The sequence below is a fragment of the Osmerus eperlanus genome, chromosome 1 (genome assembly GCF_963692335.1).
Source record: "Osmerus eperlanus chromosome 1, fOsmEpe2.1, whole genome shotgun sequence".
In the NCBI taxonomy this organism is placed as follows: domain Eukaryota; kingdom Metazoa; phylum Chordata; class Actinopteri; order Osmeriformes; family Osmeridae; genus Osmerus; species Osmerus eperlanus.
In genome coordinates, this window is record NC_085018.1 from 14,445,834 (window position 1) to 14,461,526 (window position 15,693).

The window sequence follows — 15,693 nt, forward strand, 5'->3', positions numbered from 1 at the left end:
AAGAAATCTTCATTATTTTATTGGCAAAGGAATATGATTACAACATCGGTTTACAGTCATAGTGATGTTTATGTTTGTTTTCTGGTTGTGTTTGCTTGCTGCATCTGGGGAGTATGTACATAGAACACAAAACACTAAAAAAAACTTTAAAAGTATAATTTTTTCAAAATACATTCAAATAGCTTTTGTTTTGTAACATATTTTGTTATTTTGTGATGACACCAGAAGCTTATTTAGGGATTCCATGGAGGAGAATGAGGTAGATTCTGTTACATTGCCATTATAGATCTCTAAGGAGGGGCTTATAAAGAATCCACATCAAATCATAAGTGTAACTAGGTAATCACGAGTGAATTACAGTTTACTTAGTGATCTTTAAATCTCTAATGTTTATCTGTGTCGACACACATCTGTTAAAACCTCACGTCTAGAGTGCCAAAAGCAACCTTCATTTAGGATTCAGGAGGATGGATTTTATAATGAAAAATCTCATAAAAGAAACTATGTGATAGGTCACTAAAAAAGATGTGTTTTTGACAAACACTAACATTGAAATTCCCAAGTGGTCCCAAGCTCCAAAACTGTACAGAATTTGTTAAAAAAAGACACATATTTAATATTTGAACATAGAAGGGAGGATAAAAGTGTACTACATATATTTGAGTTGATGTAGGATGGTAGAGGTGGAGGAGGGCAGTGTGTGCGGGGGGGGGGGGGGGGGGGGTTAGGGGTGGAGGAGGAGAGTGGGCTTGGGGTGTAAGGGGGGTGGGGCGGGGGGGAGGGCTTATGGTCAGCACAGCAGGTGTGCGACTGTGAGGAGGGCTGCCAGGCTGGGCAGGACCAGGCTCAGGGTGGGGCTGCTGGCTCTGTTCTTTGACAGACAGTGGTCTCGGTTCTGGCCGATGCAGGCGGCGTAGGCCATGACGTGGGGGATGTAGTTCTGCTCGTGGACCCCGTGGAGCAGGTGGGCCATGGGACCCTTGGTGAACACGGCCACGTCCTCCCCACCGTGGGTCTCGTACCGCAGGGGGACTGCTGACTGGGCCTGGTAGTCGTTGTGCTCTGAGGGAGGGGGGAGCAGGGAAAGGTCATGGTCAGACACCCAAAGGAATGCAGACAGACAGGGAGAGAGAAAGAGAGATCGAGATGGTATAAAAGGGGTGAGTGATAAGGGTTAGGGTTAAAGTGTAAGAGGAATGCAGAGAGAGAGGAGAGAGAGGGTATAAGTAGGGAATGATGAAGAGGGGAAGGTCGTGCAAAGAGAGCGAGAGGAATGCAAAAAGAGTGAGACACACACACACAGACACACAGACAGACAGACAGACAGACAGACAGAGAGAGAGAGAGAGAGAGAGAGAGAGAGAGAGAGAGAGAGAGAGAGAGAGAGAGAGAAAAACAGAGGAAGAGGGAGACCATGATGGTTAGAAAAAGAGGAGCAAGAGAGACTTTCATAACCTCTGACACCAAAACCATGAAGTGCCTGTGCTGACAGTGCCAGGGTCAGAGTGAGCCGTCGCTCTGGTGCTCACCGTAGTCCACCGTGGACACGTTCTCCCGGGCTCCGCTGGTGATCTTAAAGCCTGGTCCATTACCGTACAGGATGGAGGTGAAGGGCATCTGGTCCAAATCACTCACCATGGGGGCCAGGCCTGAAGATTCAGAACACCAGGGTCAGGTGGGGGTAGGAGGAGCTACGAGCGCTGAAATACTGTTAGAACTGTGCGCTTCTCTTTTTTTCTTCATAAGATACAGTTCTGGGCATTTTTCATGCTTGACAGGACAAGCATGAAAGTTAGATTTTTTAAGGGAAGCGTGACAGGAAAGGCAGAGAGAGAGAGAGAGAGAGAGAGAGAGAGAGAGAGAGAGAGAGAGAGAGAGAGAGAGAGAGAGAGAGAGAGAGAGAGAGAGAGAGAGATGCATCAGAGGGCCGAGGATGGATTCAAACCCATCCCACTGTGGCGACTAAAGGATTCTAACTAAAGGTAACTTTCGATATGCACCATGTTTGTCGCTTTAGATGAAAGCTTCAGATAATTAAATAAAATGTAAAAATCTCAAACATGACCTCAGAGCAGTATAATTCAGTTTCTAGCTAAGTTTTTATTATTCCATCTGGAAAATGAGATTTTCAGACAGAAATTTAACCACATACACCAGAAGTTACCCTACACAAAGTACTTCTAATTATAAGACCAGAGCCGAGAAATTAATTAATTCCTTCAGAAACCTAATTTGTCTGACTAAATGAGTTGCCGGCTCTCTTTGATTCCAAGCAGTCTGTCTCAGTGTCCAGAAAGCTAGCTAGATAGGTACAGCTCAAGTTAGCAAAATAGCTCAAAATCAAGATTTCCCCTGCCAAACGTTCCTTCCAGTGCTCAGCACTGTGTTTTTACCAGTTCAAATCGACAACGCTTGACCACGGTGGATGCCATATTCCCAACCGCAGTGACGGTAGGGTCTGTGTTCGACCCTGACGTACCAAATATGGAGCTGCCTCTCTGCGTGTACCCTCCAAAGGTGAAGACGTGCGAGTGGTCCGCCGTGACGACGGTCATGGTGTCGTGGATGCTGGTCATGAGGCCGGCCATGCCGATGGCACGGTCCATCTCCACCGCTTCGTAAAGCGCCTGCTTGGCTTTGCCCTCGTGGTGCCCGTGGTCGATGCGCCCGCCTGTCAACCAAGAGCTCCACTCAGTTCAATCCAATTTGATACAATTCTGTTGAGTTCCATTTAATTCCCTTTCCCATTGAATTCCCTTTCTCCTCTGTCTTGCCCCTTGTCTCTCTTCCCTGGCCTGTATCCCTGTCTGCTCTCTCTCTCTCTCTCTCAATCTCCCTCTGCATCCCCCTCTCCCTCCCTTTCCCTCTGTTTCTCCCTCTTCATCTTACTTTCTCCCTTTTCTCCCTCTTTCGCTTTCCCTTCCTCCTATCTCTCTCTCCCACACCGGAAATCCCATCTTCCATCTTATAAACACATCTGATGCTCATCAGCCAATCGACATCACACACCTGATTCTTTCCCCGGCCCCAGCCTCAGTACCGGTCCTGAAACCCATCCCCTACCCCTCCTTAATATTCCTGTTCCTCTAAACCAATCAGACACTAGATGGAGCGTGTGGGGTATCAGACTCACCCTCCACCAGCAGATAGAAGCCTCTAGGGTTCCTCTTCAGGATCTTAATGGCCACCTCCACCATCTCCGTCAGGGAGGGGTCTGTGTCCTGGTTCCTCTCCAGCTCGTAGGACAGGTCTCCCGGCTCAAACAGACCTGGAGGGAACAGGGAGACAGGAAGGAACACAGAGACAACAGACACAGAAGGATAGGGGGTTATCAGCAGTAATTCATTGTAATTAATCATCTATAGATTACAAAATAATTCCCAAATTAAATATGTATCCAGGAGCTCACCCAAAATATGATCTACATTGTTAGGATTCAGTGACAGGAGTTGACGTTTGTTCCATACATATTGGCCGTTCTGTAGGAAACCAGTTTGGATGTAATATCAGTTTAGAGTTTAAACACAATATTAAGAGTATTAGACATCAGATGTTGTGTTAGTGAGGAACAAGCACAGAGCTGAGATGTTCCTATTGGTCACCTTGTCTTTCATGCGGTTGGTCCACTCCTGGACCAGGTTCCTGCCGTCCTTACGAGTCCCAGTCTGCTTCTTGTCTCCAGGGTACTCCACATCCGACATGTTTTTGGGGAACATGTACTTCCTCCCTCCTCCCATGATCACCTGGGGGAGGTGTGTGTGGAGGGGGAGGTGTGTGTGTGGAGGGGGAGGTGTGTGTGGAGGGGGAGGTGTGTGTGTGGAGGTGTGTGAGGAGGGGGAGGTGTGTGTGGAGGGGGAGGTGTGTGTGGAGGGGGAGGTGTGTGTGTGGAGGTGTGTGTGGAGGGGGAGGTGTGTGTGTGGAGGGGGAGGTGTGTGTGGAGGGGGAGATGTGTGTGGAGGGGGAGAAGAGGTCAAATAACGGCAACAAAAATTCTAGATTTTAAAAGAAATTGCTCAAATAAACCATCCTCTTCTTGATAATGACACAGTATACATTTTCAGTAAAAATAGAACAAAATAGAATCTTCTCAAGTAATATTTTTTACAAGACTCACATCAATGTTGGGGATGTTCTCGAACAGCTGCCTGGCGATGTCCTTGCACCCGGCCTCCACAGCCTCGACTGGCATCTCGTTGTCGGAGAACCACTCCCTGTCCACGCAGTGGGCATAGGCTGCGCTGGGCGTGGCATGGTTGACCCGCGTTGTTGTGACGATGCCCACAGACTTGCCTTTATTGGTCAACGACAGAGCAACATAAGTTGATGGGGTGGACTGTTTATGGGTTAGTGATCTGTGGGACCCTGTATGTGTGTGAGTATGTGTGAGGGCTGGGGTCAGAAGTGTGTGTGTGAGGGCTGGGGTCAGAAGTGTGTGCGTGTGTGTGTGAGGGCTGGGGTCAGAAGTCTGTGTGTGTGTGTGTGTGTGGGTGTGCGTGTGAATGCGTAAGTATGTATGAGGACTGTGGGTCGGGGGGTCAGGGCTTGTCTGCTGTGGTCTGTGAGGAACGATTGTCCCCCTTCTCCCTTGTTATCTGTGACCTAATGACCCCGTAGACAAAGTCCTTCTCATTCCTCCCATGTCTCTGAGTCGGTCAGGTGAGCCATGAAGCACAGCTCACACCTGACCGTGAGAGATGCATCAAAAGCCCTCTACTCACTACCCAGTATTGATTCAACTGAACCCAAGGCTGGGTCTGTGGACCAAAGATAAGTTATCTACAGGAAGCTATAGAAGCCAGGCATGGGAAGGTGGACTGAGGTCATATGTAATTAATTCCTGCAAACTGAAATACGATCCTTTGAGTGATTTTATTCTCACTGGATGCAGGGCTGCAGCAGGCATACGTAGAGCAGGGGAGGAGGAGAGGAGGGGAGGAGGAGAGGAGGGGAGGAGGGGCATGGGAAGAGGAGAGAAGGAAAGCAGGGGAGGAGGAGAGCCGGAAGGAGAGGGGAGGAGGAGAGCAGGGAAGAGGAGGACAGGAGGAGAGCAGGGAAGAGGAGAGGAGGAGAGCAGGGAAGAGGAGGACAAGAGGAGAGCAGGGAAGAGGAGAGGAGGAGAGCAGGGAAGAGGAGGACAGGAGGAGAGCAGGGAAGAGGAGAGGAGGAGAGCAGGGAAGAGGAGGAGAGCAGGAGAGCAGGGAAGAGGAGGGGAGGAGAGCAGGGAAGAGGAGGACAGGAGGAGAGCAGGGAAGAGGAGAGGAAGAGAGCAGGGAAGAGGAGGGGAGATAGCAGATTACAGGTGTGCGACAGCACAACTCCTCACCTGCGTCTTTGGCCCAGCGGAGGATGGAGGTGACCTCGTTGCCCTGGGTGGTGTTACACTGAGCCCTCACCGCTGCTGCGCTCACCCCCACTGTGCCCTCGTTGGCCTTCACCCCACACAGGTATGCTGTGGCGGTGCCCGCGCTGTCCGGCACCTGGGCATTGGTGTTGTATGTCTGGAGGGGTCAAAAGGTCAGGGAGTTACAGTAAGCATACTGGAATCTGACTGGTACTGGAGAGTGGGCTCTGTTTACTATTGTCGAAGGAGTTTAGACAGGATGTGTTAGAAACTGCTTGCATAGAGAAACCACAGGAAGCTAAAGGTTTCTTAAAAGACAGGATGTGTTAGAAACTGCTTGCATAGAAGTACATGTGCCAGCCGGATTCACGTGTCATATCCCTTACCCAAATTAAGAGGAATGTGTCTAGGTTTCCTGTGCACAGGAACAGGTGCCCGGCATGACCCAAATTAGGAGAGACGTGTCATATCCGTCTGGGCACATCAAGCAGTATGAAGCGTATAAATATGATGTGTATGTCAATGTTAGAGCAGCACTCTCGCTCACTCTCTTACTTTCTCTTAGCTTGCTCTATTCAATCGGATACAGAGAATTTAGAAGCATACCTCATACAAAGGGGGTTATCTAGTTTTAAGAACTTATAAAGAATAGTATAGAAGGTACCCCTTAACGGGAAGGGTACGCCTTAACGGGGACATATTAAGCTCCCCTTAACGGAGATATAACTTGTATTGTTTTTTAATTAAATATAACCACTCCATAACGGGGAAATAAGGTACTCCATAATGGAGATATAAACTGTATTGTTTTCTACTAATTAAATAAAAGACAGCTGTTGTCCGTCCTCCCAGGGAGTCAGATGGCTGAGCGGTGAGGGAGTCGGACTAGAAATCTGAAGGTTGCCAGTTCGATTCCCAGCCGTGCAAAATGACGTTGTGTCCTTGGGCAAGGCACTTCACCCTACTTGCTTCGGGGGGAATGTCCCTGTACTTACTGTAAGTCGCTCTGGATAAGAGCGTCTGCTAAATGACTAAATGTAATGTAAATGTAATGTAATGTCCTCACTTAGACAGACTATTAAAGTTCATATACATAGGTACAACACGACATAAGTCAGAGCCCTCCTCCAGATCTAAGGGATACACCACGCCAAGACAAAGGTGAGTCCCCGGGAATCACGACCAGTGATTTAGACATATAGCAATGACGTGTCTACCTGGTGTATTTACGTGTGAAGGGTTAAGATTCACTGTATAAAACTGTTCAGACTACTCTCGTATAGGTATAATATTGTTCAAAACCAAAGAAGGGAGACCAGAAGGGAACAGACCTTTGGTTACTTTAGTTGGTTTGGTGTAGTATTATTCAAAGGTAAAAAGGATAAGAAAACAATCCTTATTTACAAGGAGGTACTAGTAAACCAAGACGGATGATCTCCATACCCGGACCTAGATAAACAGGAGACCCCGAACATGACTGGGTTATAGACAAGGCAGTTCAAGGTTGATAAGACATAAATCATCACGACAACTCGTTGAGACCTACGATCAACACTATCTGTCTCCATTAAGTATAGGAGAACTGTTGATGTTCCCAGTAAACTAATAACATCCTACATTCCCAGTGAAGTAATGACGTTGTATGTTCCAAGTAAAGTAGCAACATCAAAGGCATACATCTAACAAGGGCACTGGGGCCAGGGGCGATAGGAAGAAGAGGAGGGGGTTACTCTCCAAGGCTAAAGATCGACTACGAGGAAGTTATTACTGAAGATTGAAGAAGCGAGAAGGAGGTGAGGAGGAGGAGGAGGTGGTGGAGGAGGTGGAGGAGGAGGTGAAGCACCTTGGACAGGGCCACGTAGGGGAACTTATCCATCTCCAGCTGGGTCTCCTCTCCACTCTTCCCACTCAACTGGCCCTTCAGGATCCTCGCTGCTGTTACTGTGGCAATGCCCATTCCTACAAACCGAGATTAAAAAAACATCAGACCCTAAAGATAACATGTTTGGATGGCGCGTCTCAACTTTCCATGCATGATTTCAACAATTCCATCTCACACACAAATGTTCCATTTACACTAGTGAAACTAGTTATGTTTTCACATGGTATTATTAACCATTGTAAAAATATATAAAATATACATTATATTGCCAAAAGTATTCACTCAGCTATCCAAATCATTGAATTCAGGTGCACAAAGCAAGGGCCATAAAGACATGGATGAGCGAGTTTGGTGTGGAAGAACTTGACTGGCCTGCACAGAGACCTGACCTCAAACCCGATAGAACACCTTTGGGATGAATTAGAGCGGTGACTGTGAGCCAGGCCTTCTCATCCAACATCTGTCTGTCTGTCTCACAAATGCACTTCTGGAAGAATGGTCAAAAATTCCAATAAACACACTCCTAAATCTTATGGAAAACCTTCTTGGAAGAGTTGAAACTGTTATAGCTGCAATGGGTGTGCCGACGTCATATTAAATCCTATGGTTTAAGAATGAGATGTCACTCACGTTCATATGCGTGTGAATGCAGACGAGCGAATACTTTTGGCAATATAGGGTATATATTTTTAAAGACAACCAAAAATGCCATCACATTAAATGACATTTGAAATGACAACTCTGTTTTCCTTAAGGCAGGGGGGACTGAGAGGGAGAGATGACAAACTCTCGTTCAGTAGCGCCTCCTTTTGTTTTCCCCTTCGTCCAAAGTCACCGTGCTGTGCTGGCGGAGCGTGAGGCGGCTGCCCCCCCTTCCCCACGGCCTCTCAGCGTTCACCCCAGCAGGCCTCACACAACCACAGCCGTCAGTCCACCGACCGCAGCCAGACTGATCTGTGTGGAGGAGCGACTCCATGAGCCTCTAAAGGGGTCTAACCTCACTTGCCTGCACCCTCATCTCCATCTCACACTGCTCCAAGACGCAACTAACCGTGCTCTAACCACTGATCTATGCCATCCTCACATGCGTCTAACTCTGGAAGCCATCGCAGACACACACAGACTTGAGGTCCATGATGCTTCAGCTGAATGGCTGACTGAGATGTTATATTTGAACTCTACCAATGCACTAAAGAGGAATATGATACAGTTGTAGCGACGTTGATTTGCTGTACTTACAAATATCCTATACAGCAGTTGAGATAGAGTTGTGGTGGTCAAAGTTCCTTTCTTTCAAAGCTTTCGAAGAACTCATTCCATACAATGGCGTTTTTGTTCGTTTCTAATAGAGCACAAGACTGGTTTATCATTGATAGTGTTGTCAAGCACTCGGTTTCACCGTACGTTAACCCGTGTAGAATTAGATAAAAGCCACAACATCTTATAGAAGTGTAACCAGATTACATTAATCCACCTTAGTCAATGTTCTGCCTGGATTAAATGATTCTTAGTCTCTGAATTATACATAATCTCCTCTACCATGAGGGACAAAGACCTGGCAGAAGATTGACAAGCTTTGGTCACAGAGGCATGCGCTCACGTCCCATGAAAACACTGGCCGACAACAACCAAGATAGATAAACTGTAAAAAGCATGCAAAGCAATCTGCATATTGTACTCAGAACCCTTTACAGTGCATTACATAATTCCAGTATTACTGACATTCAAGATGTTTTCTATTGGGTCAAAAAGTCAAAACTTACCATCGCCGAGGAAGAGGATGAGGTTCTTTGCCATTTGCTGGTTGAGCGTCTGTAGGGTGAGGGCATTCTTTAGGGTTTTCTGAGCCCAGTTGTTCCAGAAGACTGGATCTTTCTCCTGGTCTGTGTCACAGGGAGGGAATTGGGGTCAGCTTTGAATCGAGGTGCTCGACACATGGGATCTCGAACAACAAATCCACCATGGGATCAAGTCTACTACCATGACGCCCATTGCAGGGGGGAAAACAAAAGTACATTTCCGGGGAAAGGTTTTTAAAAGACGATGAATAGTTGTTTACAAAATCTTATCTTTACATGTTTAGGAGACACGTAAACAATTGGGCCCCATTTTGTCAGCACACTGCCCTAAAAAACACATGACATGTAAATTAATTACATGTCCATATAGAGAAAAACAATTGTTAATGTGTTATGGGGACTCACTGCAGAAAATGCTGAAACTAGTCAACGTAGCTTAATTATTTTCTTTATTCTAGGAACAACTTGCTGGAGGTTTGCTCATTGCTGGCCATGAAACTGGTGATCAACCACCACAGGTCTTCACAACAGTTATGTTGTTACTTATTTCTGGTCCACATTCTGAATATGAGAACATGAACAAAAAATAGCATGGGAATCTCGGGACCAACCACATGATCATCTCTACACACACACACACAGCCATACCTACACGCACACAAACACCTCTACAAACACACACACATACCTACAGAAAGACACACACCTCTACACAAAAGCACATACAGACACATCTCTACATACACACCAGAGTCTCAGATACATTACTGTAATGACACTATGCTACTCTTTGAACCAAAGTAATTGTGACATCTCCAGAACATAAGCTTCTTAAGAGTATCACATGTTCTGATTATATCCAGGCTTCCACAGTATATGTATGACATTCCGTTCAGAGTAGCCACCTAATCAGTTACTGTAACAAATACTATTATACACAGGGATTCTGCTGTCAAAATAAACATATTTATCAAATAGACCCAGATCTCAGAATCAGCTTTATTCACCACGTAAGTTTACACAAACATGGAATTTACTTTGGCAGGAAGGTGCATACGATGAACATATAAAATGCATTTAAGAGGCATAGCATATATATCTACACATCTTGTCGGATTTAAGCTAAGAAATTGTTTCCTAGAAGAAGAAAAAATATCTACAATTCGAACCAAACAGGAATGAATGATGTAATATGAACTCTGGGGGGGGGGGGGGGGGGTGAAAGGTCAATTTCAAAGACCTGGCAACACCTTCATTATTGTTTGTCCTCCCATGTGTTCTTCCACAGATAACAGCTCCAAACCACAGCATCAAAAAACTTCCTTTGTTTACACTTTTACACGATTCTGGATCCACTTAAAAGAAGAACAAAACATCATTCCCAAAAGCTTTGTAGTTCTGGGTGTTTGTGAGGAGAAACAGGCTAGGGTTCTGTCGGAGGAGAACTTTGCTGAGGAGGCCCTATCGTCTGCCCTACTTTGAGGGTGCTGGCTCTGCCTTCCTCAGCGGTAATAGCCGGACACTGAAACTATAGATAAAGACACTTCCTTGATAAGACTATACCAGAAAGACTCAAATTTGTCTGGAGAGAAGGTACCTGGGTGGATTTCAGGTTGGTGATTGGAAGATTTAGGAAAAGCAGAGATTGATTTCCAGGTGTGCCATTGATGGTTCAGGTGGCATCTGTGGGCATTTGTGAAGCCCTTTGCTTGTAAAAAGACTAAACATGGATTTGACTGGATTTGAGTGAGACCTACCAGGGAACTTTGGCTTGATCGGGCCTCCACAGACTAGGCCACAGCAGAAGAGAAGCCAGACATTCACCTTCATCGCGTTGTGTCTGTGTGTTACCAGTGTTACCCAGGGTAACCCTCACCTGCCACGCCGTCTCAAACCGTTAATCCGCTGGAGAGAGAGAGGATGAGAAGAGAGGAGGGATATTACAGATAAAATAATCGTTCATATTGACACAGGGAATGTTGCCTTTGACTTGATTGTATTGTGATTCCCATGAGATACACTGTAACACACACACACATTTATTCAAAACAACACCATGACTTTTATTAAATGTCATGTTGATGAAATTTACAAGACAGAAAGCAAGAACTGATCAAAACAGAGCTGATGAAAGAAGATAAAAGCATGTGGGGTCCGTCTACAGAGTAGTTTCTCAATAAAGGAAAGAACGGTTTGATATCAAACACAAGAGACAAGCCATCCTGGGAACAGACCACATTACAGTGAAATGAAGCTAAAACTACATGATCCCCCTAACTCATTCATACTACTGAAAGAAAGCAATAAGCATTTGGCCTGGGGGTGGAAGCCAGCCAGACCACTCTGCCATTTCCCTTCTAAACAGAGGTCCGAGCAGAGACCTGGTGGGGGTCAACTCAGGCCCTCACGGTGAATGTAAGCAGTCTCAACAGGCTCCTGTGGGTGCTCGGCAGCCATGCTTTCATCTATAATTACATCCCCTTCCTCCCCCCCTCCCCCTCCCCCCGGGGTATAGTCAAGGTCGCTTTAATGGGATTGTGTGACATGGTAGTGAGAGGTTTAATGACCATAGCAAAGCCGATTAACACCAAATGATTGACTGGAAAGACGCCTCCATCCACAAGTAGAGGAGGGAAATTTCTGTCCTTAAAAATGATCTAAACGTGCTAGGCCTTAAGGATAGAAAGGCCTCAGCCTTGATGCTTGGTTGTGCATTGTACCATGATGGTGGAAACCACATGGATTTGGCCAAGTGTTTATCTCTCATTGATTTTTTTTTTTACTTTGTTATATTCCAGAACCATTTATTTTAAGGAGATTCAAACTACACCCAGGGGTACACAAACACGACCTCTATTCTCCATGAATGATGCAATTAAAAAAAACTCATCTACACAGTTTATCCCTCCAGTCTTTTTAGTGTATAGAGCTGGGTATCACCCTGTCTCACTCTACATAGAGCTGGGTATCACCCTATCTCACTCTACATAGAGCTGGGTATCACCCTGTCTCACTCTACATAGAGCTGGGTATCACCCTATCTCACTCTACATAGAGCTGGGTATCACCCTGTCTCACTCTGCATAGAGCTGGGTATCACCCTGTCTCACTCTGCATATAGCTGGGTATCACCCTGTCTCACTCTGCATAGAGCTGGGTATCACCCTATCTCACTCTACATGAAGCATATGCATCACCTGTCTCACTCTACATAGAGCTGGGTATCACCCTGTCTCACTCTGCATAGAGCTGGGTATCACCCTGTCTCACTCTACATAGAGCTGGGTATCACCCTGTCTCACTCTGCATAGAGCTGGGTATCACCCTGTCTCACTCTACATAGAGCTGGGTATCACCCTGTCTCACTCTACATAGAGCTGGGTATCACCCTGTCTCACTCTGCATAGAGCTGGGTATCACCCTGTCTCACTCTACATAGAGCTGGGTATCACCCTGTCTCACTCTGCATAAAGCTGGGTATCCCCCTGTCTCACTCTGCATAGAGCCGGGTATCACCCTGTCTCACTCTGCATAGAGCTGGGTATCACCCTGTCTCACTCTGCATAGAGCTGGGTATCACCCTGTCTCACTCTACATAGAGATAGCTTGTAACCTAAGTATCCCCACAGGAGGCTAGGATTGTACTGTTTGTCACACCTGGTCTACTGGCCTGTGTGTGGGATGTATGCATTTTTCTATAACAATAGTTGTTTTGGAAAACCAGGACTAAACATTCTGTTACACAATCATGAATTCTAATCTCCATGACCAATGCCATTTAAACTGCTAATCAACTTGCCAAAACAAATTATTTATCCTCCCCTTGGACATATTGTACAAAGAGAAGCAGGTAAGGCTTATCCACAAAATCTTACCTGTCTCACTGCACAGAGTTAGGTATCACCTGTCTCACTGCTATGGAGCTAGCTTGTAACCTAGGTATCACCCCGTCTCACGGAGCTACGTTTTTACCGTGCGTCAGACCCGGTCCACCGGTCTGTGTGTGGGCTGTATTTGAGAGGCTATCAGAAGTGCATGGGCCCCCCCAGGGGGAGCACCCTGGGGGCCAGCCTGCATGTGAAGTAGCAGAGCAGGGCCAGGGCCACCACCAGAAGAAGCCCCGACAGCAGGGTGGTCACAACCACATGGAGGCCCTCTCGACTCATCCTCTCCCCCAGAGCTGAGGTCTTTAGGACCCCAGAGTCTCACGTCCCAAAACGGGACCTGCCTGCTCGCGCTGCAGAGCCTTCGAAGTCAGAAGGTTGGTAGACGAGGTCGGAGCTGTAATGGTAAAATCCCCAGATCCACGGAGAGGCCCGTTCTCCGGCGTTTCTGGCAGCTGTGCCAAAGTTTGTGATAGGAGCTAGTGGTTTGTGTTACTCCTCTTTGGGAGTGTGGAGGTGAGTGGAGAGGATTCGCTCAGACACACCGCCCTCTCAGGATTAGGCTTAGCATGGGTCAACACAGGGCCCAGAGAGGCTTCTCCATCCTGGGAAAACACCAACTGACCTCATTCACATAGATCCTCCCAAAACACATTCCTATTACAGATATTTTGTTACCCTCACAGTCTCTGTTTTGTCTCATTGTGGACTTGAATGCTAATGTTTTTAAGCCTTCAAGCCGTGATTCAAACTTTAACTGAAGTTGGTGGATGCTGTAAAAATGTTTTTCCATTTATGAATTCCGTGAAAACGAATTATAATGCATTCAAATGCAAAACCATGATTGGCAATTTACCTGCAAAGAAATCGGATCCCCATTTAAAAAGGAACAGAAAATTGACTCATTTCATCTTGGATACCGACTTTATAACCTGATTCAAACATCTGCCGATCAGCCTTCGTACTGGAGTTGCAAGGCACTGTTGGGGTAATGGTTTGCCCTAGTCTAGTGAAAGTTCTTATAAACAATTGTAATGAACATCAAAAGACCAAAAACACATGAAACGACATGGGAGCTATTAAGAGGGAGGTTATGATTACACTAAGAAATGAATAACCCGAATCTAAACACGAACATGACGACACATTTACGGACCAATCCATATGTTTTCCATTAACCATTTAATTTTAAAGGGATTTTCAGGGAGGTGTGTACTAATACTGGTCACATAGCCTAACACTCACAATTGGAAAACATGTATTAGGCTATGCCAAAAGCCTCTTCCAGTATCAATGCCTGAATGCCCCATGAATGAGTAATTTGGCTTTTCACCCCTCAGTTAGCCTAGTCTCACGTCAACACGATAGATAGCTCAGTATAGCCTATAGTCTGCCTACAATGTATGAAACGAATAATTGGAAAAGCTGTATTTTCTTGGAAAAATACAACGGAAAACCAAAATTATGGTGGGCCTACATAAGAGATAACGCGATTGCTTTGTGAGTTTAATTGTGTCCTTGGTTTTCAATACGGATCTGTTACCTTAAAAACTTTAAATAGGATCGCCTTCAAAGACAATTGTATAGCCTACATTTCAATCGCACGTTATAACGTGCAATTGGCGACAGCTCATATTGAGCTCTGTCTGTGTCGGATGCGTGAAACTGTAGCCTAACTGTTCCAATTAGTCAATTGAAATGTTCAGCGGGATGCTCGGGTAACATAAGCTTTCCATTTCCATAACCAACATAGCAAGACCCCGCACTTGTATTTAAAGTTAAAATGTCCAAATACTTACTCTACCGAACGTTAGCGTCTGCGGCAAACAATCCGGTCCGTGATTCTCACGTGTACCTTTTAATCAATGTGTTTCTGACACTCCTTTGCAAATCCTTTTTATAACACAACTGTTGTCCAGCCACTAGGGTGGAGAATAGCGGTCTGCCTCCTAGAACGGAGAGAAGCCTATAAATAATGATGCCGCTATCACCGGCTTGTCTAGTTCGTGAGCGCCGCCTTTTGGTCCAGCCGACAGCGACTTCACAAATTTCACCAGTTGAAATAGAACAGAAATCCCCGCTCTTCACAAGATATTGTACGTATCAGCCTAGTCACAATGATGTTACTGAGAGAGAATTGTTATTAGGCTACACGTAGGCGTATTTGTATTAGGCCTATAATAGCTTACACACTCTATTCGTTAGAATACCAATCTCTTTATTGTATAAAAACAATAATCACAGACTGCTTAGTAGTTAGGCTATGCAATTTAATGGTTTGTAATTGATTTGCCACCAAACTTCATCTAATTTATGATACGTTTTTCTTCTTTATCCTGTAGATGTCACTAGAAGCCAATGTCCGTCTGCCATGCACTTTCTTAGGACAAAGTCCTGTGACCCACGTTTGATTTTTAACCCACGTTTTAATTTTTAATTATTTTGCAAATGGTTGATGCATACATATAGCCTAGAACTTTAATATAACTGATCTGAAACGAATGACATTTTCTAAACTATCAACTTTTGTATGTAGTTACCTTTAATCATTTTTAGCGGACGCTCTTCCAGAGCGACTTACAGTAAGTACAGGGACATTCTCCCCGATGCAAGTAGGGTGAAGTGCCTTGTCCAAGGACACAATGTAATTTTGCAAGACAAGGAACCGAACCGGCAACCTTCTGATTAACAGCTTTAGCCTCCCCCGACAGAGTATAAATTCTGTTGCAACTTTTCTTTAATGTTTTTTGGGGTAAATACACCCATTCCTTTATTCCGATTGGCTAG

At 45.6% G+C, this 15,693-nt stretch overlaps 1 protein-coding gene across 2 annotated transcripts; it reads right to left on the reverse strand.

Moving 5' to 3' along the window:
* On the reverse strand, nt 1-14,840 carry alpl (alkaline phosphatase, biomineralization associated). Of its 2 annotated transcripts, none has more exons than XM_062461703.1 (12): nt 14,706-14,840; nt 10,780-10,927; nt 8,987-9,106; nt 7,185-7,300; nt 5,324-5,498; nt 4,115-4,290; nt 3,603-3,743; nt 3,410-3,479; nt 3,134-3,268; nt 2,480-2,671; nt 1,530-1,649; nt 1-1,062 (listed from the first exon to the last, which is right to left on the reverse strand). In XM_062461703.1, the coding sequence occupies exons 2-12, from the start codon at nt 10,850-10,852 to the stop codon at nt 791-793; spliced, it is 1,590 nt and encodes a 529-aa protein (XP_062317687.1). In that variant the 5' UTR covers nt 10,853-10,927; nt 14,706-14,840; the 3' UTR covers nt 1-790. The 2 variants fall into 2 exon arrangements, with proteins under 2 accessions (XP_062317687.1, XP_062317696.1); XM_062461712.1 differs by lacking the exon at nt 14,706-14,840 and adding an exon at nt 12,995-13,429.
* Between the last annotated feature and the right edge of the window lie 853 nt (nt 14,841-15,693).